At 35.5% G+C, this 27,227-nt stretch overlaps 2 protein-coding genes across 7 annotated transcripts in view; one reads left to right on the top strand and one right to left on the bottom strand.

The window, feature by feature from the left end:
• Positions 1-3,868, top strand: part of MARCHF7 (membrane associated ring-CH-type finger 7) — a 48,604-nt gene extending 44,736 nt beyond the window's left edge. For 2 of the 4 annotated variants that reach the window (XR_010944430.1, XR_010944429.1), the window contains 3 exons: positions 14-62; positions 583-768; positions 2,560-3,868. Coding sequence is in view for 2 of the 4 variants with exons in the window: in XM_067741811.1 (XP_067597912.1) it covers positions 14-62; positions 2,560-2,618 (108 nt within the window). In the remaining 2 variants the exon portion in view is untranslated. The remainder of the gene's footprint in view (positions 1-13; positions 63-582; positions 769-2,559) is intronic. The other 2 variants (XM_067741811.1, XM_067741812.1) reach the window with 2 other exon arrangements.
• Positions 3,869-4,151: 283 nt separating this feature from the next.
• Positions 4,152-27,227, bottom strand: part of LOC137226615 (CD302 antigen) — a 131,501-nt gene continuing 108,425 nt past the window's right edge. Inside the window, exons 35-39 of one of the 3 annotated variants that reach the window (XM_067741810.1) lie at positions 19,049-19,159; positions 12,585-12,701; positions 11,604-11,777; positions 10,305-10,331; positions 4,152-6,935 (exon numbers count right to left, since the gene is read on the bottom strand). In XM_067741810.1, the coding sequence (XP_067597911.1) occupies positions 6,733-6,935; positions 10,305-10,331; positions 11,604-11,777; positions 12,585-12,701; positions 19,049-19,159 (632 nt within the window). In that variant the 3' untranslated portion in view covers positions 4,152-6,732. The remainder of the gene's footprint in view (positions 6,936-10,304; positions 10,332-11,603; positions 11,778-12,584; positions 12,702-19,048; positions 19,160-27,227) is intronic. The other 2 variants (XM_067741808.1, XM_067741809.1) reach the window with 2 other exon arrangements.

The raw sequence follows: 27,227 nt of genomic DNA, 5'->3' as shown, positions 1-27,227 counted from the left end.
GCATTGTTTCTAGTTTATTAACCTTGCAAGAACTCTTCAGGCACATATGGAAGATCTCGAAAGTAGGTGGAATTTCCCCTCCCCAGACTTGTTGAATTTACTTTTGCAAATTAAACCCACAGAGCAAAACCTAAGTATATATATACTCTTTCTACCAAATTAGAGCTTCATTTATAGGCTTAATAATACCAGAATAATTGATTTGGGAAAGATGGGTTGGGCAACTGACACTAGTTTTTTAAGAGCCTGTTTTTTAAAAATTAAATTAATTTTAATGTATGGAAGGGTGTTATTATAACCATCGGTATTTTATTTAAAATAAAAAAATATATTTAATCACCTTAATTTTAACGCTTTTAATGTTAACACTTTTTTAAAAGAAGACGTTTAACTACTAATCAAAACACACTTCTTTAGATTTTTTGTGTGTGAAATTTTACTTGTTCTTTAGCTTTGTTAGATCATAAAAGGTGTTCCCTGGGTTTATATACAGTTCTAGGAATATAATGGTGAAAGAGTCCTAATTCTGAGTCCCTAACAGAAGCCATAGTTTTTTGTTTTTTTTTTTTGCTCCTTGTTCAGGTCCTCATGGACCTTTAATAGGCAGCCAGCTCCGCCAGCAGCTCCAATCTCTTAAGATCACGTTCCAGCTTTAGGACTTCTGCCTGGGCTCCTATGTGAAGGCACTTAATGCCCAAATCTTTACAGGCATCTGCACAGCTTACCCTCTTCTCAAAGTCCTACAACCTCCAGGGTGCTTCATACCAGGTGGGCACAGATATTGGTGGCTCTGGAACAGTTCCTGGGAATCCAAGATTACCCTATTGTGCTTTTTCACCCAAAGCAACTGGCATCCCATGATCAGATTCCAGTACACTCTTTGAAGTGTTTTTATATATGTATTCTCCAATTGATTATCTTCTATACTCATCTTCAAAATACTTGGACTGTTAACCTGTAGTGTGCATAATATTTTTACCTCTAGAGAAAGCTTAGCATCCTTTGAAGTAAGGTTTTTTTTAAGTTTTAAAAGGATTAGAGGTACAACTAGGTAATGCATTTTCACAATTTTAGTTAGTATGTGTGGAAATGGTATATAAAGGAATCAAATGGTATAATAAAGTGGGACTTCATTAGTGTAAATCTTTTTTTCCTTCATTCCTTCTTAGTTCAGATCCATCATGTTAGCTAGTACAAAGATTAGTTCTGTCTTTTGTAAATTATAATTGATACTTTGTCAAATGTGATGAGAGTAATTTGTTGCAGTGTACATTTTCCCCAGATTGCTTGTTTTTTTTCAACTAACATTCTCATTTAGAATTTAGTTTTCTAAACATATAGGAGGGTCTACTCCCAACCTGTGAATGAGAGGAAAAAGGTGAAGTTGAAATATATACCCAGACTCAACTGAGAGTGAAAGATGTGGGTGCTACAAGTTAACTTCTAAGTACTAGAGTATTAATACATTCTGAAAATTGGTTCTGACTGAATTTTGTTCTGTAGAGTTAATCCAATAGAAAACATGAGAAATTCTCTGAAAAGCTATTTTATTTTTTAGTTTAACATTTCTCCATGATATTGCATAAAAGTTAAGCATAGGATTTACTCTTCATGAGCTAAGTATATGCTTGATATTTATTTAAAGTGGATTTTAAATTTCTGCAAGGTAAATATATGGAGATTGAAGTTTCATCTATACGTGTTGCATAATTTTTTCTTGTTGATTCCATTTGCTGGTTGCCCTTAAATTGTCCAGTATTAAATACAAGAAGAGTGTATATTTAACCTTTCTGCCCTTGATAATAGGGGAAATGCCGGTAGGATGTTTAGTGAACTTCCGTTTTCCTTCACATGCAGACAGTTACATAGTCTTGTACTTACTGTGTCCTTCTTAAAGACGTTCGTGGAAGTTTTATATTAAACTCTTGAGCCACTAATGACTTTAAAATAAATTGAGGTCGGACATGTTGCGAGAGTGATAAATTTCTGACAATGTGGAGGCATAGGAATAATCTCAACAAAAGGTTTTTACTAAATCCAATTATATCAACTTAGGCTGTGTCTATATAAAGCTTTTTTGACTAACTAGAGCTTTTTCTTGGCATTGTATAGACATAGCTCTGATGTAAATTTCAAGAACACCCATAACCTGTTATTCTATGTACATTTTTTTCATTCTCATCGGATACATCAAACATGCAGCGGTAATAAGCCAGATTCTACTCAGGTGTGTGAGAGCACTTGCCTTAAGTTTACTCTTTCTTTCTCTAGTGTATTTCTCATTAGCTACTATGAACACAAATTGATCTCAGAAACTTTTTAGATGTTCTTGGATCACATTTTTAAACATTTTCATTTTAATAAAAACTAACACAAGAAAAAAGTGTGGGGGTGCGAGCGTTGTAGACGGGCCTCGCCCACAGTCAGACCGCCCTAACCCTGGCATATACTACATTGGGGTTTTTATCGTACAAGTCATTGCTGTTCTGGCTTCATACTTACACTTCCATTCTCATCCCCCTTAAAATCATTCTTGATCATCCTGTTTTCTTTCAGCAGCTTCAGAGGATGATTCTGAAGAAGATGGAGACCATAACAGAACATTTGATATTGCCTAACTTCACATGAGACAAATGGATGATCTGTGAACAGTGTTTATTAAAACTGGCAATTAAGTATGAATTAATTTTCTGGGGAAATACCTATTGAATACATTTACTGTCTATATATATATAGAATGAAAAAATATATATATATACACACACATATTATGCATGTATATATATGTTCATTCTCAAGTGTTGCTGAATTAAAATTCTGCTGGGCCTTTTAACATGGCCAGTGAATCTGATGTTTATAAACTGGTAATTAAAAGTATTTTTCTTTTAGATGAGTGGGGAAAGTGTTACCCTTGTTTTAAATATCTAAGCAATGCTGACAGCCCTTTTTTGTGTTGTGATTACTGTAGTTATATTTATGAAAAAAGGTTGGTGTTTTAGTCTCGTTAGTGAAAAAAGTGGGACAAAGTATGCTTTTAGAATAAATTGCCAAATGGCACCTAATTATTTTTCTTTTTAAAATGCCTTAAGTTGCGGTCTCATTTTCATAATCACTTGCTTCCAGTGTTTAAAAAAAAAAAAGAATGGGGAGAAAGTTAAGAAGAGCATTCATTATATTAGGTTTCCAAATTTAATTTGAATTCTAAATTCACTTAGCAATGGTCTAATTTTTAAAATATATAAAGTGTACAAATGGATAACTTTTTGTATTGATGTGCAAAATGCAGATTATATTTGATAGGCCATAGTATGTAGATATTCCTTTTAGGAATATTACAGCTGTAAATTATATCAGAATTGCCAGTCAGATGCTATTTGGTTAAAAATATTATTGCAGTCTCAAGTTAAATATTTTTAAATCCCACATTCAGAATTTAAAACACTGGTTTTCAATGTGTTTTTTAGTGTTGTCACTTCTTTATAGATAAATATGATATAAATAACCTGTTTGGATCCTGGTCGTTTTTAACTGTTCCTTGGTAATTCTAAGCATTTATTTGATGACTTAATATTTTTCACTACCTTTAGAGAAGAGATGAACATTAACTGTTCACCATACTGTGGTCCTGAGTTGTGTATATGTCCATAACACTGTATATTTTCTCTGTCAACACCCTTAGGATACACTTAAAAACGCCTGCAGGTGGGTTTCAGGTTAAATAAAGTCTTTTGTCCAGCTACTTTTTCAGAACCCAAATAGAAACCATGTAATTTCTCACATGTGAATCAACAGTTTGCCCACATTCAGTCAGATTGTTGGTCTTAATGTAAAACTTCGGCTTGAAATAAAGTGCATACTGATTGATTTACTATAGTTTGAAATGCTTCCTTTTAAACTGGTGCTCAAAGAAGCCTTCAAACCTTATAGCCAAGAATCTTATTTTAAATCCCGTTTTATATGAAATATAATTGTTTGTTTCTAAAATATTTGTTCAGCTTCTGCCTGTCAACTTCTGCCTGTTATCTTTGCGTTGCCTTCCTTAAAGCAGATATGCAAAATTTAAGGATGTCAGTAATATCTATTCTACAGGTCTTTAGGGATGCTTTGAATTTGAAACATTTATGCTTTTAATAGAACTCAGCATGAAAATGTAGTGTCTTAACCCACAGAATTTTTTATTTAAAAATTTTAAGTAAATGGTAGAAAACATTCCATTGGTGTGCATACAATTTATTTATGGTTTTGCTATATTAACTGCTAAATGACAGATACAGACAGTGGCTTGGGCTTTATAGTATTCTTGTAGTTCCTTTGTACCACTTAGTATTTCAATGTTGTATTAGCTTCATATGTCCTGTAAATGTGAATTAGAGGGAATAAGAAAAATCTTTCATTGGTATCACTTTTAAATTCTGAACAAAATAGAGACCATATACTACTCAAGTTCCTAAGAATTTAAGATTGCAAATTCCTAAGAAAATGTAGTTAAAGTAAATGGCAGCTAAAAGTAATGATAGTAGTAATAGTTGCCAAACATAAGAATTACATTGTCATTATTGGGTAGAACCAAGATGTTTGAAGAAAGCAGTTTATACATTCTGAATATAAACAGGCATGCTAATGTTACTGTTAATATTAAAAATAAACACAGACTTGAATGATTCAGTTATCTGTTGACCACCAAATAGATACAAGGGCCTACTACAGATGTTCAGATATATAAAGAGAATTAAGATTTAGCACTGCATTACCGGGGTCTTTAAGGACTTGTTTGAAAATAAAATCAAACATGGAAAATTAAATCAGTTAAAACAGCCATTTTGGTAGAGCTGTCATTATTAGGTAGAAGTTATTGAAATGAACTGAAGAAAATTAGTTATGTAGAAGTGGAAGGGGAGACTCTAGAGCAGCATTGTCCACTGAAACTTTCTATGATAATGGAAATGTTCTACAATTTGCATTGCCCATCGTGGTAGCTCCTAACTGCATGTGATCTGAGCATTTGAAATATGGCTAGTGCAATTGAGGAAATGAACTTTATTTAAATAGCCACATGTGGCTAGTGGCTACTGTATTAGATACTGTAAAGATCTGTGATTGATACTTACAAAGCTTTAAGGAACAGATGGCTGGCCTCAGTTCTTAAAGGAGTGGTAGAATTTGAGTAGCAAAAGCAGTAAGGAATTCCAGTCTAATGTTCACGATTAGCAGCACTATTAATACTCTATCAGTAATAAAATAGACATCTCAATCAATACACAAAATCTCAAAGCTTTTACAGAGCATAATTGTTTTGTAATAACACCTAGTATAAAGTTTGTTTTTTAGTACCACATAGTCACATTATTCACTTTGCAGTTATTCATGTCTCATTAAGAAAACTGCCATTAATTGTGACGAGGGATGTTTCTGATTCATGGTGGCCAGTGGAAACAGATGGCGCAAGCTAGGACTTCGTTGCCACTGGTCAACCTTGAGAGATAGTGTCTCTATCCATATGAAAAGTATTCCCATAAGATGATAGATGATGGGATATGCATTAGGGAGAGAGATTACTTTCCTCGCACTTCCAAGTTTCTACGTAAAGTAAATACAATTTTATGTGAAGTACATACATTATCTTTTCTAATTCTGTGTTTTTAAGTTGCTAAAGAAATCATAGTTTCAGCTTTCTTCCATTTTCATTTTTTACCCCCCAAATGATTATTTCACCATTGTCTTAAAATGTACAATACACATACTGAAAACTTTGAACATGATCACTACAGTAGTATTTAGTTTTTCTCTGCAGTTATTGCTTACACAGGTTTCATGTCATTGAACGATAAACTTCATCAAGGCTTGGGGAGCGTGAGATATATATAGGAACAGATATGGCAGTAGGAGAAAAATCCTTGAAGGACACTATGACCCAAGAGTTACCCGCAATGCCAGCCTCCTCTACACCTTCCTGGTATGGCTGTAATTTTTTTTTGTTTCACAAAATTTATTAAATCTTACTGAAATTCTGACCATTTATTATCAGTGCTAAATACTGTTTGTTTGTGGTCCAAAACAGTGTTCTAAGAGTACTGAAACTGTATAATTACATGGCATATGGGGTGTTAAAAATCTGTAAAATTTTCTGCATTACTAAATCATGAAGATGGAAATATTAGACGAATTATCAGAGTAACCAGCATAAGTGATATCTAAATATAGAGAATCTATCTTAAGGTCAGGTTTATTCTCCATATCTTACTGATGAAGGAGCAAGACCATAGAAATTACTAAAGGCCTAGTGATTGCTAAAATTATAGTGATGATAAGTAGAAGTTTTCTTTTTTTTTTTAATTCAACTATAAACCAAGGTGGTTCAACTCACTCTGGGAGGGAAGATGGAGGAGGTAAAACAAGTAGACTGGGTTTTTTTTTTTTTTTTTTTTACCTGATTTACTATTAATAAATAGTAAATCAGGCTTTAAGCTTTCCTTCATTCAAGTGAACGGTGCATTTGGGGAGGTGGTTAAAACCATTAAATTATATCTAAGATTGTTCCTTTTTAAAAAACTTTGTTCTTATAATCCTAAAGATTAATTTTTGTCACAGTCAGTGATAACATGAGAATAGTGAACGTTACTGGAATTAGGTAATCATAAAAACCATGATTTTCATTGTTAGGTTTTATATTAAAATCTTGCATAGGAATCACTGTCAAGGTATTTGATGTCTTAATCTGAGATTTCCAGAACCTTAGTCGAATTGAACATCATATTCGTTTTCCTCTGCAACTACTAAAACACAGTCATCATTATAAGGTGATTGGGGTGCAGCTGAAAAAACTGTGGTGAAACCAGAATCCAAACTTCTTTTGTACAGGAACCAAACAACTGCTCCCAAAACTGTCAAAATTACTGTGCTAGCAATCACCAAAGCTGATATTAGAATGTGGTTATCTGAAAAGGAAAAGACAAAAGAAAATATGGGAAATCAGAATATACAAGTTGATAGCATTGCTTTTTGGGGAGCACAAATATAGTTTCATCACATAAATATTTCACTATTTTGAGAATTTCTCACATTGGTTAGAAAAACAGTTACACACATTTATTCCTATCAAGATTTATATTTCTTAGCTTGAATAATTGCCATACTTCAAAATTTGAAATAAACTTTGCAGGTCTCCAGTCTACTTTAAGATCCTAAAATGGAAATTATCCACACTGAAGGTTTCACCATATATTTCTGTTTGCATATATCATTTTATGTTATCCAGAGTATACATGTGCATAGCTTAAAATTCATAGTTCTACAGGGTATGTAATGATAATACTGTGTTCTTCCTGCCCTACTACTACTCACCCTTAATTACCATTCTTCAAAGCAGCCACTCTTGTTACTTCTGTTATTTGCCTCCATGCATGCTTATACTGCTCTCTGATTTAAAAAATTTTTTTTAATTGTAAAATATGCATAACAAAATTTACCATCTTAACCATTTTAAAGTGTGCAGTTCAGTAGCATTAAGTACATTTACATTGTTGTGCTGTGTCACAACCATTCAACTATAGAACTTTCATCTTGCAAACCTGAAAACTGTTATTAAATATTAAGTCCCCATTCCCCCCTCTCCCCGGCAACCACCATTCTACCTTCTGTCTCTGAGGCTGACTACTCCAGGTACCTCAAATAATTAGAGCCATACAGTATTTGTCCTTTTGTGACTGGCTTATTTCACTTAGCCTAGTGTCCTCCAGGTTCATGCATGTTGTAGCATGTGTCAGAATTGCCTTTTTAAGGCTGAATAATATTCATACTATGTATATACCATGTTTTACTTACCCATTCATCTGTAGATGGACACTTGATTTGGTTCCACCTTTCTGGCTACTGAGAATAATACTGCTATAAACGTGGTTGTTTAAATTCTGTTCAAGTCCCTGTTTTCACATCTTTTGGGTATATACTGGATCATATGGTAATTCTATGCCAAATTTTGGGGGGAAGCTCCTGTACTGTTTCCACGGCGGATGCACCATTTTACATTCCCATCAGTAGTGCACAGAGGTTCCACGGTCTCCACATTCTTGTCAACACTCGTTATTTTGTTTTCTTTTTTTTTTTTTGGCTTGGTTTGGTTTGGTTTTGGCTGCACCGTGCAGCATGTGAGATCTTAGTTCCCCAACCAGGGATTAAACCCATGCCCCCTGCAGTGGAAGCACAGAGTTTTAACCACTGGACCACCAGGAAGTCCCTCTGTTTTCTTTCTTTTCTTTCCTTCCTCCCTCCCTCCCTTTCTCTCTTTTTTCTCTTTCTCTCTCTCCCTTTCTTTCTCCCTTTCTTCCCTTTCTTTTTTCTTTTTGATAGCCAACTTAATGAGTGTGAGGTGGTGCTTTGCTTGATTTTTTTTTAGATGTTATATTCATCTTATAGAAGAGTGAGGATTTAACTCTCCTATATACACATGAACCCAGTGAACCCATAAACACTCCTTTCCTCCTCTTCTGTCATAGCAAGCTCCAAACTGAGTAATCATGATATTAAGGAAAAAATAAGGGCAAAAGAATAGGCATTTTATAAAAGAAGATATCCAAATGGCTAATAAATGTGTGAAGGTGCTCAACTTCATTTTTCATCAGGGAAATTAAAATAAGATCACTCGGACTTCCCTGGCGGTGCAGTGGTTGAGAGTCCGCCTGCCGATGCAGGGGACACGGGTTCGTGCCCCGGTCCGGGAAGATCGCACATGCTGCGGAGCAGCTGGGCCCGTGAGCCATGGCCGCTGAGCCTGCGCTCCGCAACGGGAGAGGCCCGCGTACCGCAAAAAAATAAAAATAAGATCACCCTACATACCCATCTGAATGGCTAAAATTTGACAAGACCATCATCGGATGGACGTAGAGCAAATGGAACTTGTCAGCAGGAATGTTAACATGGTTCAACCACTTTGAAAAATTATTTCTAATAATGCTAAACATTATTAGCTACCCTATGGCTGTTTCAAGGAAAATGAGAACAAAGGTCCAAAAAAAAGAGTATGAGAATGTTCATAGTACGATCACATTCATGCCAGACTAATAATGATCAAGTATCCATAAACAGGAGAATGGACAAATTATGGTGTGTTTATAAAGTAGTATGCAGCAATAGAAAAAGTACAATATATATGTGCAGCACTGATGAATCAAAATATTCTGACTGAAAAAGTTACATTTATGTGAAGTTCAAGAGCAAACAACTCTAACCTAAGATGATAGAAAGCAAAAGTGGTTGCCTGTGGGGTGGATGCTGGTAGGGTGGGCATTTATTGGGAGGGGCATGCGGGAATTTTGTGGTGTGATGGAAATGTTCTATCTCGATTTGAGTGGTGGTTATACAGGTTTATACATAAGCAACCACCAAGGTGTACATTTAAGATTGTGCATTTTATCCTCAGTTAATTACACATCAAAAATATGGAGGTTAAAAACTGCTACACAATTTGCAAAAATTTCATAACTGGCATTCACACATTATTTTTGGGGATGCAAAATGGTACAATTTCTCTGAAACTATCAGTATTGATCAAAGTTATATATTCATGTTCAATACGGCAGTTATATTTCAGGGAATCTAAGATAAACATGTTTTTGTGCAAGGTGATTCATTCCTTGCAGCACTGTAATAATAGCAAATGTTTGGAAACAACCCAATAGGGGTCTGGAGTTGGTAAATAATTGAATGTATCTATACAATGGAAGAGTATACAGTTGTAAAAAAGAATGAAGATTTATCTATAGGTAATGATATGGAGAGATATTTAGTGAATAAAAAAGTAAGTCATATCTCTTAATTTGTTTATGTTGGCAAAAGAAACACTAGACATTTAAAGAAGAAACTGAATTAGTGCCCAATAAGGGTTCAGGTAGAATAGGATGGAAGGAGACAGAGTTTTCAGTGTTTGCCTTATATAGTTTTGCTTTTGGAACCATGTAAATATATTACCTGTTCCTTTCCCAAAAAATACATTTAGTAAGCCCTAAGACAGATTCTTCATGAACTGTAATTACAACTATAAGAAAAATTTTTTTTAACAAAAGATGCAGTCATTTTCCACAAAAACAGATAATGGAGCAATGAGGAGATAGAATTTGGTTTTAAAAAAATGTTCATTTCATACGTAACTTGCAGATATATTTAAAGTGTCAAGTCTTTCTGTATTCTTATAAAAGTTGTTCTGCTTTACACTGTCATATAATTAAAGAGGTCTTCAGTACTACTTTAATATGCTAGAATCTTAATATATTCTTTCTTGTGGGAAAAATTTAACAAAAGACCATACTTACCTGATAAATATTTCTTTTCATATGGGACTAGAATACAAAAGAAAATCATAATTAATTTAAGTATGCCTTATTCTAAGAATGCTTCTAAACACTTTCAAAGTAGTTTAAAACGAACCCTTTAATAGCTTAGTATTACCCATATTTCTGTTGCTTGGTCATGTGTCTGTATTATCTGTTTTGAACTCAGTTTTTTTAAAAAAGGATGTAGAGAGGTAAAAACTCATTAGCTCAGTTGGTGGAAAAAGAATAAGGGAACTCAAGAAAAAGACAGTGTGATGAAGTGAGGGAAATAAGAGGATTTGGGTTGGAAAGTCTGTAGAAACAGTAAAAGTATACAATTGTGACCTTACCTTGGTAGTACAGACTTGCTCACTATTTCTGATGTATTGAAGTTATAGTTTAATTAAAAATTTGGCTTATATAATGGTGCCCTGAGGCATAGTATATGAAAAGAACCAACTTTCTAAAAATCCAACAAATATTGGAAGTCAAATGCTACTACTATAAAAGTGTGACTGATTAGTCAAAAACCCTGCTGAGGCAAGTTTAAAAAAAAAAAAATTGTATGTAGTTCCAGATGTAAAGAAAGGAAATAATCGGAGGCAGATGTACAGTTTTGGTTTGCAGTTGGAGTAGAAGGGGGGAATATTAAGGATGCAATGCGGGAAATGTCTGTTTCTGTCTTGTTTCAAGCAACCCAAAATTGTATTTTGAAATTTAAATGTCTTTAGTGAGAAAACAATTCTTTCTACAACATAAAAGAACTAATGTTTAACAATAATATGAAAATATTTTGGGACAGGATAATTTTGTTCATTAGAAAGCACTGTGATGTGAGAGAAGAAAACTTATACTTTAATCCAGAGTAAATTATAAACTATGATGCAATTTTTCTTGGCCTAATCAAAGATGTCCTTGAATCAAATTCTTTTTACACTAACATTAGAATTCTGGAATCAGCCATGATTATTTTTCACCACTTCCACTGTTTAACCAAATCACAAAGAGGCTATTATAATTCCTTTGAACAACATAAGAAATTTTTGACTTCTTAGAAGCTCTAAGAATAAGCAGATAGAATAAAAGTATGCCTGGTTCACATGATCTGGCCCTACCTCTGAAATGTAATAGGATTACATATTTGACTTCCAAGAGTCTTGGGAGCACACCAACCCAGTATCTTCTGAAGTCTTACTTCCTCTTTATATTGAGGCACACATCACAAAGAAAATTATTTTAAAACCAGTCCTATTTTCCCCACCTCTCTTAGAATGGAAAAAAGCCTTCAATTATACTTACTAGCTGCTTTACAAAGGGTTCCTTCCACAGAAGAAACTTCACAATTTCCTTTTTTCCAATCACCTGTCTTGGTGTGCAAAAAGGCACAGGTGTCAACTAGATCCTTGCCATCTTCTTGGTCTGACCACTTAACAAATGTCATATTTGACTTGTCAAACCACTTGAAGCTGTCATCTGTCAGTTAAGGAAAATTTTTAACGTTATGACAGTATAAAATGTGTTAAAAGAAAGTCAAAGAAAGGGTCTAGCTTTATTTTTTTTTAACTCTTTGACCACGCCTCATGGCTTGTGGGATCTTAGTTCCCTAACCAGGGATCGAACCCGGGCCCTCAGCAGTGAAAGCATGGAGTCCTAACCACTGGACACCAGGGATTTCCTGGGTCTAGTTTTAAAGGTAGGAAGTTACTAAGATATGTCTGGTCTAAACTTCTGATTGTAGGATTTAAATTAGAAGGAGGAATATATCCTGTACACAGGCAAAAGATACTGGTTCAAAAAGGTTCTGAAGAAGATCCCATTTGTGATTAAAATATATATATAATTTTCATGAAGAAATAGTCAAGAAAATAGTTAAAATGTTAATGGTAACCTTAGTAATTTCATTTCATTTTGAAAATTATGTACTTTCTATTTTCAACAGTGACAGTAAATACATTTACATAGTATTACCCTGACAGTTGTCTATCTTTATCCTATTGTTGACACTAGTACCAATTTTTATTACCCTACCATATTACAGAAATACTGAGTCTAGAACCATATTTTAATCCAGATGAAAGAATCAACTTTAACTTTCATATGTGACACACATTGAGCTGCTCAGGGCAAAGCTGTGGTACATGGGTGCATACTGAAAATACAGTCCCTGGAAACCACAGGAAATAGCGAACTACAGAATTGAAGAATCTAAAAGAAAGTTATCAGTTTTACTAACATTAAGAAAAAAATGTAAGAAACAATTTAAGTATAAATATCACTTACCATCTGTGTCAAAAAACATGCCTAATAGGATATCATCTGGGCCTTTCCATTGCTTTTGCAAAGTATCCAGTATAAAAGCGTTTTCTTCTTCATTATGTATGCTTATCATGTCTGCTCCTGAAATTATTTTAGGGAGAAGAAATCAGCATGTTCCCCAAATCAATGAAAATCACATGAAGTATATACAAATTATACATTATTATAATACATTATATTTTACATCCTTTTAAAAAATTAAGCTTGAAAAAGACATGCACATTTCTGAAGAGACGATATACTCATGAGAAAAGTAAAATGATAATGTGATAAACTGAACAGAATCATACTTTTTATTTCATTCACTTAGGGTTAGTAACTAATCTCGTAAACAACACGGAAAGAAAACATCATGGGAAGGCTGGAGCAGTAGAACACACTTCCTGCATCTCAACTTTTCACTGCCCCTTCCTCTAGCAATCATGGCCCCTCCTGCCCTCAGTTCACAATTATAGGGAGGAGTAGCTCTGACCACACTCAGGAGAGCTGAAAACTACCAGGGCAACTTGCCAGAACAGTCCCAAGACCTAGTGAAGTTCAAGTAACAAGCGGTCTCTGACCGGCCTCACTTAACTGGCCATGTGCCTGCTGCCTGAAGCCTATGCCTTCCCATATTTTCCTCTGTGGTCGCCCTTAGGGAAGTCCTGGTTAGGGAAAGTGATAAAGGAGGTCCTTGGTCCTTGTTCTCATTGGATAGCTGATATTTCCTAGTACTGTCTCACCTGGTTTGAGTAAGGAGCAGCAGCCACATACATTTTATGTCTCACATTTTCTAGCCTTTCAATCTAAAAGCTACATAGCAGCCTATAAAATATTAGCAATAACTTCACTTTTCCCAGATATATTTAATCTTGTTTCTTTACCCAACAAAGATTCTCTTGCAAATTAAAAAAAATCATTCCACTGTCTTAACTGGATAACACTTAGGAGAAAACGCTAATGGAGTTCGTTTCTCTCATGATATTGCATGTTTTTGCAAGTGAAGAATGAATGATGACATCAGAGCCTAAAAGCAACCAGAAATCTGGTGGGGAAGGTACATCTAACCCCTGGGAAAAATACATCCTTTCAGCTGTACTCAGCTAAGTGAGGAATAAACATCAAAATGTTTCTAAGAAACATGACTTTCCAGTCTCAGTAATTTTAGAAGTTAAAATTTTCATAATTTTCCAAGGAGAAGTCATTGATCCTAAACATTTTTTTTTTAACATCTTTATTGGGGTATAATTGCTTTACAATGGTGTGTTAGTTTGATCCTAAACATTTTTAAAGTTATCTTGGAAGCTTTGGGTACTACGACTAATCCAGGTACTACATGGAGAGATGAGGAAGTCTTTCCTGTTATTAAATTACATTCTTCCAAAATCATCCTGACTTAACAAAAACTTCCGAAAACTTGAGAATACTGCCTTGGATCAGTGGCTCTCCAACTTTAGTGTGCACCAGAATCACATGGAGGGCTTGTTAAAACAATGTTGGCTCCTACACCCAGAGCTTCTGATTTAGCTGGAGTAACATGGGGCCTGAGAATTTACATTCCTAACCGGTTCCCAGGTGACACTGATGCTGCCGATCCAGGGAACACACTGAGAAATTATAGGAAACTTAAATAATAGGCCATTGTATTTATGACACCACTCTAAAATCAGTAACTTTTTGGTAATTAACAGATATATGGAGACGAGAAAGAACCATTAGGTCATGACGTGGTAAGAAAAATTTGTATTAGGCAATTACTTTCACATCTTTTAAAAGAGGCTTAAAAAATAAATTTAACTACAGGGGAAAAGAAAACTACAGGACCTAAAATCTCCCCCAAACAAACCATACTGTTAAAGAAGAAAAACTGGGCAGACTAAAGCTCTGTTATGAATAAAAAATAACAGGCAAACACCTTAACAGAAGAAAAAAAAAATTGGTCTCAGACTGTTAAAAAGGCAGTAGACACGTATAGAAAACAAACTAGTGCTTACCAGTGGGGAGAGGGATGGGGGAAGGGGGCAACATAGGGGTGGGGATTAAGAAGTACTATTATGCATAAAATAAGCTACAAGGATATATTGTACAACACTGGAATATAGCCAATATTTTATAGTAACCAAAGATGGAGTAAAACCTTTAAAAATTGTGAATCACTATATTGTTCAACTTGTAACTTACTTAGTATTGTACATCGACTATACTTCAATTAAAAAAAAAAGACAATTCACCCTCACGAAAGGAAATGTAACACAAGTGTGTGAAAAATGCAGTTTCACTGGTAAAAGAATGAAAATAAGAGTTTCAGACGTGCCAATTAAACTGTGCCGGCTTAGGGTGTAGAAAAATAGGAACTCATAAGTGGTTAGTTGGAGTAAAAATTAGTAAAACCTTTTTGGAGACAATTTGGCAAGATGTATGCAAGGCAATCATTGGCTCTGCTCAGATAGGCACAATCATTGATGATCATCACATTTACAACACTGGAAGACTGGAAATAATTTAATAACCAATATTAGAGGATTAAATCAATTACGGCATATCTATATAGAGGAATAGTGTACAGTTATTAGGAAATATGCATTCTATATTTACTGCCATGGAAAAATATGTTTAAGGGAAAATGTAGATTATGGAAATATATATGTACATATAGTATATACATGTATACATATATACATGTATATATACATATATATCAAATATTTATTAAAATATATCTGCCTGAGGGGTTGGAAGTCTAGAAGGATACTCACCAAAATGTTAATAGTCATTACATTTCCTTAGGATGGTACAATTTAGGGTAATTTTATTTTTAAAATATTTGCATATGTGCTTTTCTATATAGCGACTGTGAACTAATCGTGTAATTAAGAACTTTTAAAAGAAAAGAAAAAATAAGACTGACCTTTAAAATACTTAATACTTTTTTTTTGTGTGTGTGTGGTACGCGGGCCTCGCACTGCCACGGCCCCTCCCGTTGTGGAGCACAGGCTCCAGACGTGCAGGCCCAGCAGTCATGGCTCACGGGCCCAGATGCTCCGCGGCATGTGGGATTCTCCCGGACCGGGGCACGAACCCGTGTCCCCTGCACCAGCAGGTGGACTCTCAACCACTGCGCCACCAGGGAAGCCTCTAAAATACTTAATACTTTAATCCAAAGTTAGAATTCAGCAAGGTTCTCTCTCTCAGTCATAGCTCCATTTTCAAAAATTCTATTATGGTTTTCTTATCAGTTCTAGCTGCTATCACCTCCTGTTAAATGTCATACAGACTTTTAGTCTGTTTTACCCTCATACTTACTTGTACTTAGCTGTGAAATGTAACCAAAATGCCATTTTAGAAAAATCCTCAAGGGAAATATTTAACTAGGTTAGAGTTTAGGCTTAGGTGTTCAGAGATGAGATTTTCATTCCTTTCTCTGACCTTGTGTCAGCCAATGGAACTTGAATGATTTTTAACATTGCAATTTAAGTAAATACTGTATAAACTTAAATTAATATGTCAGGAAAAAAGACACACTTTAATTTTCTTTAACAAATGATAGCATAAATCCCTGAAGAACACATGTGCTCAAGCGAATTTTTTTTTTTACAATGCATTACCAGTGATGCTACCTGCTGAGATGTAATTTGGGTCTTTAATTCTTTTTATGGTTAGTGACATAGCTCATACACAGATCACAAAAAGGAAAGACTGGAAATATTTATTTGTTCTATTATAATGAAAATATCTAAATCAAAGGTAAATGTTGCAAAATAAGAAAAATTTTAGCCTCTCACAATTATTTTCCTAGATGAACAGTAACAGTACCCAAAATAAGTACAAGTAACATCAAGTAAATTACCACAAAGCACTGGGAATATTTCTAAATATAGCTCTCAGCAGTCCAAAAGGTAACAAGTCACCTATTTTCTATACCCCTAATTATAGGTTTAAGATAGGATTTTGTATACCTGTGAAGATTTTATAAATCCAAATGTAAATGTCCTAGTATTCCTTATGCTTTTCCTTCTTCATATATAGCAAACACTGAATTCATGTCCACCTACTGTTCTAAACCAAAGCACCACCCTAGCCAAAAAAAGTAATGGTAATATTAACCAATTTTAGCTAATTTTCTGATTCATCAATGAAATGGATATTTCCAGAGTGGAAGCAAATGTAGAGGATGATCAAATAAATGATGAGATTATCAGAAATGTATGAGAAATTTAAAAAAATCAAATCAGTAAGACAAACTGAATTTATAAATATTTAACTGGGAAAAAAGACATTTTTCTTTAGACACAAGATAAACTTTATAAGCAAATTTATATACAACGATTTAAAATTCCTAAGTGGCTACTCTACTTGAACAAGTAGAGTTAATGGACTTCAAATAATCAAAAATTAGGCCTCAAAGTTGCTGGGTGTTTTCAATTTCATTTTGCTTTTTTCTAAAAAAAAAATTAGCAAATACAATTAACTACAGTTTAGTTGTAGAGGAAGTCAGTCAACAAATATTAACTATGCCTCTGTAGAGTATGCAGTTGCTTAACTGCTGAAATTAAGTATTAAAGCTGGACGACGAAATCTGACCTTGTGGTTCATACAAACTAATAGGAGTACAGGAACATGTCTTTTCTTGGCTCTGAGCCTCCAATGTAATTTGTTTATTGAAATCTGTGTTTATGTCCAAGTATACCTGACATAAATGGTTTTTAAAAAAGAGATAGAAAATAGTTGTTGGGGAAACACCCTTTAAAAAAATCTTGTGGACTTCCCTGGTGGCGCAGTGGTTAAGAATCCACCTGCCAATGCAGGGGACACGGTTTCAAGCCCTGGCCTGGGAAGATTCCACATGCCGCGGAGCAACTAAGCCCGTGCGCCACAACTACTGAGCCTGTGCTCTAGAGCCCGCGAGCCGCAACTACTGAGCCCATGTGCCACGACTACTGAAGCCCACGCGCCTGGAGCCTGTGCTCCACAACAAGAGAAGCCACCGCAATGAAGAGTGGCTCCTGCTTGCTGCAACTAGAGAGAGCCCGCGCGCAGCAACAGAGACCCAACACAGCCATACATACATACATATATATATAAATAAAAATCTTGGAAGACCAGCAAAATTCCTATTACTCCATTTCCTTGGAGTGAAACCATATTAGCATGTCGGAAATGTCTTGTTTTCAAAGAGCCAATGTTCAACACCATTTAGCAAGTAAGGAAAATACGTACTGAGTAGTACGTGGCACTTCGTAGGATTTAAAACTCCTTTGCTTACATTTATTCCTTCTATAATAAGTGAATATGATTTTAATTAAAGCAATTTGATATTCTTCCAAAATGTTAATTGGTGGGTTGTCAGAAAATAGATAAATGGCATTTTTATTTTTATTTTTTATTTATGTATTTTTTGGCCATGCCCTGTGGCATGCGGGATCTTAGTTCCCCAATCAGGGATGGAACCCATGCCCCCGGCATTGGGAGCGCAGAGTCTTAACCACTGGACATCCAGGGAAGTCCCAGTAAAGCACATTTTTAAATGCTGGTGTTATGAATATGCTTAAGACAAAATTTAATGAAATAAGAGATTTTTAGATCTCAAACAGTGATAAAAAGTACCTTTAAATAATCAAGGACTCTCATCTCATCATCATAGATATCTCAGTGGAAAAACATGGTAACTCACACCATCGTTTTCGTTTGAGCTGACAAGTATCACAATAAGAGGCTTAACAACAAGGATGCACTTTGGGCCAAACAGCCAAATATATAACGAGCACCCAAGCACACCTTTTTTAAAATGACATTTTTATTTAAAAGATTTCAAAATGTGAAGTTATATTTCCCAGAGAATACTGAGCATATCATGTAGCAAATACATAGCCTTTTTTTAATTTTTATTTAATGGTATGCTTCTTTACCACCGTCTCACGTCACAGTCCCATGTAAACTAACTTCTGCCCCCACTGCATGCCTGAAACAGTACTTTCAGGGCAGAATAAGAGTGATTAAGAATGCAGGTCCTAAAATCAGACAGTCCCTGGTTTGAATCCTGGCTGTGCCAATGATTTCCTGTGTGACCTCTAACAAATAACTAGTTTTATTCTCTTGATAAAAGGAGGCTAATAATTTACTACCTGATAGGTTTGCTGTAATAATTAAAGCCAGTTAAAGTATATTATGTGCTTAAGAACAGTGCCTGACACAGAGTACTTACATTAAATACACCCTGCTCTTGCTAAGGTTCTGTCACTCTGCTTTGGGCAGTGTGGTCCAACAACTGTCTTCCAGCTCAAGGGTATACCCCAATTCCACTGTTTGTGTCTTGTGTATTATAGAATAAAAGCTGTCCATTTATTACAAGGACCAAGGTAAAAGTGAGATACGACAAAACTATTTTTTAAAGAAATTAGTGAACACTCTTTACTGATCTGTGAAAAAGCAAAACAGAAAAAGCTCCTTACCATGGTCAGTACACTGATTTCTGACATCCTCTATGCTTTCTACTTTGATGGCTTCTTGAAGAAAAATGTAACAACTGTCTTGGAACTGAACCCAGGTGGATGAAGGGCAGTCTATGTAGAAAAAGAGATACGCTATTAAATAACTTTAATTTCATGAATTCCTAAAGATAAAGATATTAGATATTAAATTTTCACAAAAGAAAAAGAATGGCAATTTCCCTTGTTAATTTAGCCATAAGGCTCTTGGTCTTTGTTAAAATAAGAAATTGACTAGCGTGATAGGAATTTCTTTTTCACCATTGTACATGTGGGAAAAGGAAAATGCGCCACTGATTCCCTTCTGATTTGACAGAGCAAAGTTACAAGTCTTTAGGTGTTTAGTAGTTCAGACATGTAAATTATAGCATATTACATATGCTAATAACCAAGGCAATAAACTATCAAGGAAGAAAACCAATCAGAATTACAAGTTCTCTTTCAAGGTTATCTTTGCAGTATATAGTAACAATTCAATTTCAAAAGTCGTAAGAGTCTTACAAGATCTTTTTGTTCAAAATATACTTTCAAGAACAGAGAAGAAAAGAAGTTGCTAGATTATGAATATTCAGATAAGTTTTCCTATTGCACAAGAAAACAAGATTGATATTTTTATGAACGTTTTAATTTAACACTTCATCAAAGCAGATTCTTTGAACTAGTTTTATGAAACAGAACCATACTTCTTCCTCTCTTGCTGTAGAGGGTCATCTCCTTCATCTCTATCTTTTGGTGTTATTCATTATAAAGATGTGTATTTTTCAGCCTTGCCTCTGGAATTTCACTAGTTAGCATTAGAAGCAAAAGTAGGCCTGTTAAGACCTTGATTTCACTGGCCAGAATGGAGAAAGGATGTGAAGATGTTATTGAATTCCAGTGAATAAAGGAACATTAAGGCATTAACCTTCCATATTCTCTTAGGTCTGTACAGGGAAAATCACTTTTTACCTGGTTTTATTTTTGCGGGATCTCAGTTCCTCGACCAGGGATTGAACCCAGACCACAGCAATGAAATCACCAAATCCTAACCACTAGACCTAGCGCCAGGGAACTCCCTGAATTACAATTTTAATATAAACAAGCAGAAGAATGGCTTACCACAAAGATCAGAATTGAACCATCAGCTATGTTAGTCTAAATTCAACAACCTCCATCTCACTAAGCTCAGAATATGGCCGAGCCCATTCGTTGTCTCCAGTACTTGTCCTCAGCTTCGTATACAGCACAGACTACAGGCCACCAAGCTACACTATCTCCCAGTTTTCTGGTGGCTTCTGGATAATGAAGTGTGAGCAGAAGTGAAATGTGCAAAAATATGCCTTTAAAAGGAAAGAGTGTGCTCCCTGGACCACATTTCCTCTTTCCCTCTGGCTAAAATGTAGCGAGGTATCTTCAATCAATTGTGTAAACAATGGAAACAGCCTAGGAATAACAGCAACAAGATAAAAGGATCCTAAGTGAAGCCAACATATCACACTCAGGTTGTAAAGAGAGAGAAAATAAACTTCGCTCCTGTTAAGCCATTGATAATTCAGGTCATTGTTATAGCAGCTGAATCAATAACCTAATTAATACAATGGGCTACTTAAAATTATCTCAATTTGTGAGTCATGAGTTTTTCTCTGGCCTCATACTGCTACATTTAAACCATCCAAGATGTACTAGCCTGAGGGTAGGCATCCCAAGATACAATTTATTTTGTATATAGGTTCTTTTTTTTTTTTTTTCCTTCCTGCTGTTTATAAATTCTTGTCTTACACGTGTGACTACCTTGGTTTGAACTCGGGTAGGAATCTAGAACTTTCCCATTATGGTGGCTTAAAGTTGGAGAGGGATGTTTCAACAACAAGCACTTTGCTTTGGGAAAATGCTCACAGTAAACCATTAATTTTTAAAAATCTCACTATAAAAATATATCTGCAGTATGATTCCAATGTTTAAAAAGCAAGGAAGTCTAAAATATCATGTATCACTTATATGTGGAATCTAAAAAAAGGGTACAAATGAACTTATCTACACAACAAATAGAGTTACAGATATAGAAAATAAACTTACTGTTACCAGGGGGTAATGGCGGGGAGGGGTAAATTGGAAGATTGGGATTGACATATATATACACTACTATATATAAAACAGATAACTAATAAGGACCTACTGTATAACACAGAACTCTACTCAATACTCTGTAATGGCCTATATGGGAAAAGAATCAAAAAAGGAGTGGATATATGTATATGTATAACTGATTCTCTTTGCTGTACACCTGAAACTAACATAACTAACAAACTAACAACATTGTAAATCAACTATACTCCAATAAAAATTAAAATAAATAAAGTAAAATTAAATTAAATTTTAAAATAGCAAGGAAGTCTAGAAAAGTTCAGGAATTGGAAAGGCGTTTTGTAGGAAGAAGGCTCAGGAAGGGCCTGAAAACAAGGTGCTTGGTTGAAAGTCTGTATGTGGAGCAAACCCTTAGATCCTCTTCCTGAGAAAGAGTACTCAGCCATCTCAGTTTCTCCATACACCTCTGCTGCCTTCTTTTCAGAAGAAAAGACTTTTATTCCTCCGTTTCCACTTCCAGACCATCAACATTACCCACTGCTCATCCTTTGAGATTCAGGCCATCTATCTACACCACTTTCTCTAAGACACCACCACTGTAATGTATTTTAACTTCTGCTTGTAATTTCATCACATAGTTCTTTCTCTTCGAACTCACCATACAATGGCCACGGAAAGTAGCAGAAGGAACACAACTTTGAAGTCAGACAGACCTGTATTTTTATCTTGGTGGTGAGACCTTGGACAACTTATTTCCTGTATTTCCTCAGGCAAAAAGGGATAACGACCTCATTGGACTGTTGTTGTGAACATTAAGAAGCAACAAAACTGCACAGCACAGCGCCTAGTACAAGGAAGGTGCTCAATATATTGTAGCTTTTATTAACTCTACCATCCTCGGCACCCTTCTCTAGAGACAGTGACCTCTCTGAAAATAGGGGCCGAGCCTTATTTTTGAATCCCCAACACCTCAGATAGCTCCTTGGACTATAATAGGGACCAAAATATTTTGCTAAATGAATGAATGAATCCTATCTCTACATCCTTAAATGGCTTAATTTATCATCCCTTCAGCATCCTCAAACACTCCCTTTGCAGTGTATTCATCTTTTCCTTCTAGAAGCATGCTGTTTTCTTATACCCTGGAATAGAACTGGATTGACCTTGCTGCCAGTTCTAACACCGTTACTGGTACACTTGGCCCTCGGTATCTGTGGATGTGGAACCCTCGGATACAGAGCACCGACTGTACTACGCCACTTTATATAAAGTACTTGAGCATCCTCGGATTTTGATATCCACAGAGGGTCCTGGTACCAGTCCCCTGAAGATACCGAGAGACTATACTTTTTAAAAATTAAACTTTTTACTGAAATACAATATACAATGTGCAAATCATACATACCTATCTTGGTGAATCTGCATAGAACGAACATACCCATGTAATCATCGGTGAGATGAAGAAACAGACCATTAACCAAACCCGTTTGGTCCACTCACTTCCAAAGGTAATCACACCTAACTTCTAACACCACAGATTAGTTCTGTCAGTTTTTGAACTCTATAGTAATGAACACATACAGTATGTACTCTTTAGTGTCTGGTTTCTTTTGATAAACATTACTTTTATGAGATTTATTTATGTTGTAGCATGTAGCTGTAGGTTCTTTCTCATTGCTATATAGTATTGTATGACTTTATTCATTCTGTTGATGAATGTTTGGGTAGTTTCTAGTTCGTGGCCATGACAATATATGATGCTATAAACATCCTCTGCACATGTTTTGGTGCACATATGCATGCTTTCTTGTGGGTATATTTCTAGAAGTAGATTGCTGGGCCATAGAGTGTACATGTGTCCAGCTCTGACAGATACTGCCAAACACTTTTCCAAGGTGGTTATAATCCTTTTAAACAAGTAGGTTTAAAAAAAAACAAAAAACCCAGTTTGATAATCTTTGTCTTTTGAGTATTTCCATTAATATTTAACATAGTTATTGATGTATTTGAGTGTATATCTACCATCTTACTATTCATTTTCTATTTGTCCTACCTGTTTTATGTTCTTTTTTCCCCCTTTGTTGTCTTCTTTTTGGATTATTAAACAATGTTATATTCCATTTTTCTTTTAGCTTATTAATTACACATTCTTTAATTTTATTTCTATAGTGGGTACCCTGAAAATTACAGCATGCAACCTTGATTTATTAGTACCTAAAATAAATGAGTACTTTTACCATTTCCTAGACAGCACTAGGATCTTACAGTAATTTAACTTCTCTTCCTTTGTGTTATTGTTATTACTATTTTGCACGGTCAATGTTCATTTAGTTTTAAACACATATTTACCTTCTCTGTTGCTTTTCATTCCTTCTTACATTTCTGTATTACTAATTGTAATAATTTTCTGTTTGCCTGAATAAACCCCTTTAATGGTAGGTCTATTACAAATTCCCTCAACTCTTGATTTTCTGTAAATGTCTTTATACTGCCTTCCTGTTTGAAGGCTATTTTTGCAAGTACAAAATTCTAGAATGGCAGCTTATCTTTCATTGAAGATGTATATAATTTTATTGTTTTGGCTTCCATCATTCCTATTGAGAAATCAGGTATTAGTCTGATTGTTACTCTTTGATGGCTGCTTTCAAGATTTTCTTTGTCGTCTTCGGTTTTTAGTAGTTTGACAGTGGTATGCCTAGTATTTTTTTTTTTAATCCTGGTAATAATGTAATGCAGTTATTGAATCTGTGGGTTTATTTTCACTGTTCACTTTTGGAAAGTTCTTGGCCATCATCACTTCAAATAATGCTTCTCCTCCATTTTCTTTCTCCTCCCTTTCTGGGACTCAAAATACATATATGTTAGATTTCTTACCATGTCCAATATGTTCACTTTGCTCTTTTCTATTTTTAATACTTTTGGCTCTCCATATCATAATCTTGTTCTTTCTGGTTTACTAATCTACTCTTCAGTTTTAACAAATCTGCTATTAAACCCATCTACTGAGTTCATAATGTCAGCTATTTTTCAGTTACAGAATTTCAGCTTGTTTGTATTTTTATAGATTCTGAGTCTCTGGTGAAATTCTCAATCTTATAAACATTCTCGAACTTATTACGATTTTTTTTTTATTTCTTTAATTTTTATTTTATTATTTATTTGATTGCACAGGCGGGCTCCTTAGTTGTGGCACATGGGCTCCTTAGTTGTGGCTCATGGGCTCCTTAGTTGCAGCTTGCTGGCTCCTTAGTTGCAGAATGCATGTGGGATCTAGTTCCCTGACCAGGGATCGAACCCGGGCCGCCTGCATTGGGAGCGTGTGTAGTCTTAACCACTGTGCCACCAAGGCAGTCCCTATTACGATTATTTTAAAGTTCATTTTTGAAAACTCTAATTTCTGGGGCACCTGTTGGTCTGTTTTTATTTTCCCCGCTTTGGCCTGTTTCTTATTATGCCTGGTAGTTTTTTTTTGTTTTTTTTTTTTATCAAATACCAGATACTGTGCAGGAAAAATTGCACAGTATCTGGTATCTAATATTTAAAGTTAAAAACATTGCAGAGGCTCTAGAGGATGTCATTCTCCCCTAGAAAGGATTCTGGTAGGCATCTGGAGTATTGAAGATTATCTTAATACAATCAAGGGTGGAGTCCACCTGAGGGGGATGTTACAGCCTTTGTGAGGCCCAGTATCCATGGATTCCAACTGAAAGCCTGGATATTAGCTAAAGTCCCTCCTCTTTGGCAAGTAAAAACTCAAATTTTTGTCTCCTTAACACCATGAGAATGCCAAAAACTCTGCTCTGCTTTTAGCTGCTTAAAATTTGGGCAACTCTCCTAAAGGGAAAAGTAGTGCACAGAATATTGGGCTCGCATCAACGAGTTGCCTTAGCAGCTCTCTGATGCCTGCAAAAACCATTATTATGGAATTTTATTTAGATTTTCCAGTTGTTCTTAGTGGGAGCGTTAGTATCCCACTCCACTATAGCCAGAAGCAGAATTCCCTCTTTCACACTTTTAAGCAAGTTATCGATAAGTGCTACCATCATCCATCCAACAATCATTTGCTGAGCAACTCCCACGTGTCAGATACAACGGTCAGTGCTAAGGGGTAAGGATAAAAGGATTTAAGGGGAATTGTTCCTACACTTGAAGTGCTCAGTCTGATAGGAGAGTCAGACACATATAAATAACAAAGGTGTGAGAGGTTAAATGCTGTAAGACTATAGATGAAAAAGTAATAACTTGTAGAGTAAGGAACCATTTCAAAAAGGAGACAATATTTGAGCTGCAATTCGCAGGACAAATGAGTTTACCATGTGGAAAAGGAAAAAGAAATCCCAGGCAGAATGGAACACCATAAAAAGCACAGTGACAGGCACCTAGTAAGGAGTCAAATATTTGTTGAATGGGTGAACTAAGCAGGTCTCTCCCTCCCTACACTCCTCCCACCAGATGTTTTATGTATTAAGACGTAAGAGAGAAAAGAAAAGCAATCATTTCCAGAATGAAACTCAAATTGAAAGTCACAAGGGCACATACTCTGAATTGCAAACTTTGACTCTTTTTTCTTCTATTTTCTTCTGGTTCCCTTTGTTGCTTTTTCTTTAGCCTTATGGAATTGAAAACAAATGGAAATGGAAACAGACTCCATTACCACATGTAAGGACACCTGAAACACCTTAATAAAGTGAAACACTGGAAGTCTTGAACCACGGGTTAAGAAATGCCCTCTTGTATCATTTCTAGTCAAAACTACACATAGGATTTTGTACTGACAATAAATAACTCAAGAATATAAAAAAATAATTTTTGAAATACTGTTTAAATGGAATAAAGCATGTCTATTAAGTATACAAAAATATAATCAACACCAAGTGAAGTGAAATTTATATTATTTCTTTGTATACTTGTAGCTCTTAGGCTTTACAATTACAATGAACTCTGATCTCCAAACCATCTATAAAGTATATTCTTTTTATCAGTAGCAACTCATGTGTCAGTTCTCCATGAAATGTCCAACCCTCACCTTCCCATAACCTCTGATTCCTCTGAACTTCTACAGGACTTTGCACTACACAACATGTAAGAGGCCTTTTCTGGTTATAAAGACTAAAGACTTGTTCAGGTTACCCCAAATAATAGAGATGTTTTGCAAGGATACATGGGGTAATAAGAAATCTGAGGATATTATCCCAGCAAACAGGCCTCCTAGGGCTCTTACATACAAGGTACCCCTTAGGTACCCCTACCTAGCTTAGGGTAGTCAGCCTTTGATATAGGAAATTATCCTTATTTTGATTACTTATGGCTTGGATGGTGAGCATAATACGGAACAAACCATGGCCCTATGCATAAGAACTGTAGGAAGCCATTCTTGGAAAAGGGGCTGTGTTATCCTTTGATGACCAACACACATTCACGTGCACAGACAAATCCTGCTTTTCTGTATGGTAGTTATCTGATACCTATCCTGTTTTCCCAATTGGACTGTTAACTGCATGACAACAGAGATCATAACTTAAACCTAACTTGTACCCCCAATAATAACTATGATAGAGTTTTGTACATAACACAGATAGCCTGCAGAGAAATGGGACAGTGCAGGGTTCTGATTAAGCACATTAAGCTATGGAGAAAAGTCTGGCTCTGACTACATGACCTCGGGTATGTTACTTAACTGTGCTCCAATTTCCCTATTTGTAAAATGGGGATGATAACAGTACCTATCTCAGGGAGTTGTTGTGAGAAAATTGTTTTAGGTGCTAGGGATTCCACAGTGAATAAAAAGGAACAAAAATCCTGCCATCCTGGAGCTTATATTCTAGTTGAGGCAGATACATGAAGGCAAGATAAATAGGTAAAATAATATGTTAGATGGTATTATTATTATTATTATTTGCAGTACGCGGACCTCTCACTGTTGTGGCCTCTCCCGTTGCGGAGCACAGGCTCCGGACATGCAGGCCCAGCAGCCATGGCTCACGGGCCCAGCCGCTCCGCGGCATGTGGGATCTTCCCGGACCGGGCCACGAACCCGTGTCCCCTGCATCGGCAGGCGGACTCTCAACCACTGCGCCAC

The sequence above is a fragment of the Pseudorca crassidens genome, chromosome 6 (assembly GCF_039906515.1).
Source record: "Pseudorca crassidens isolate mPseCra1 chromosome 6, mPseCra1.hap1, whole genome shotgun sequence".
Lineage (NCBI taxonomy): Eukaryota > Metazoa > Chordata > Mammalia > Artiodactyla > Delphinidae > Pseudorca > Pseudorca crassidens.
Note: the sequence above shows the minus strand (reverse complement) of the source record. Positions and strands in the feature narration are given on the sequence as shown.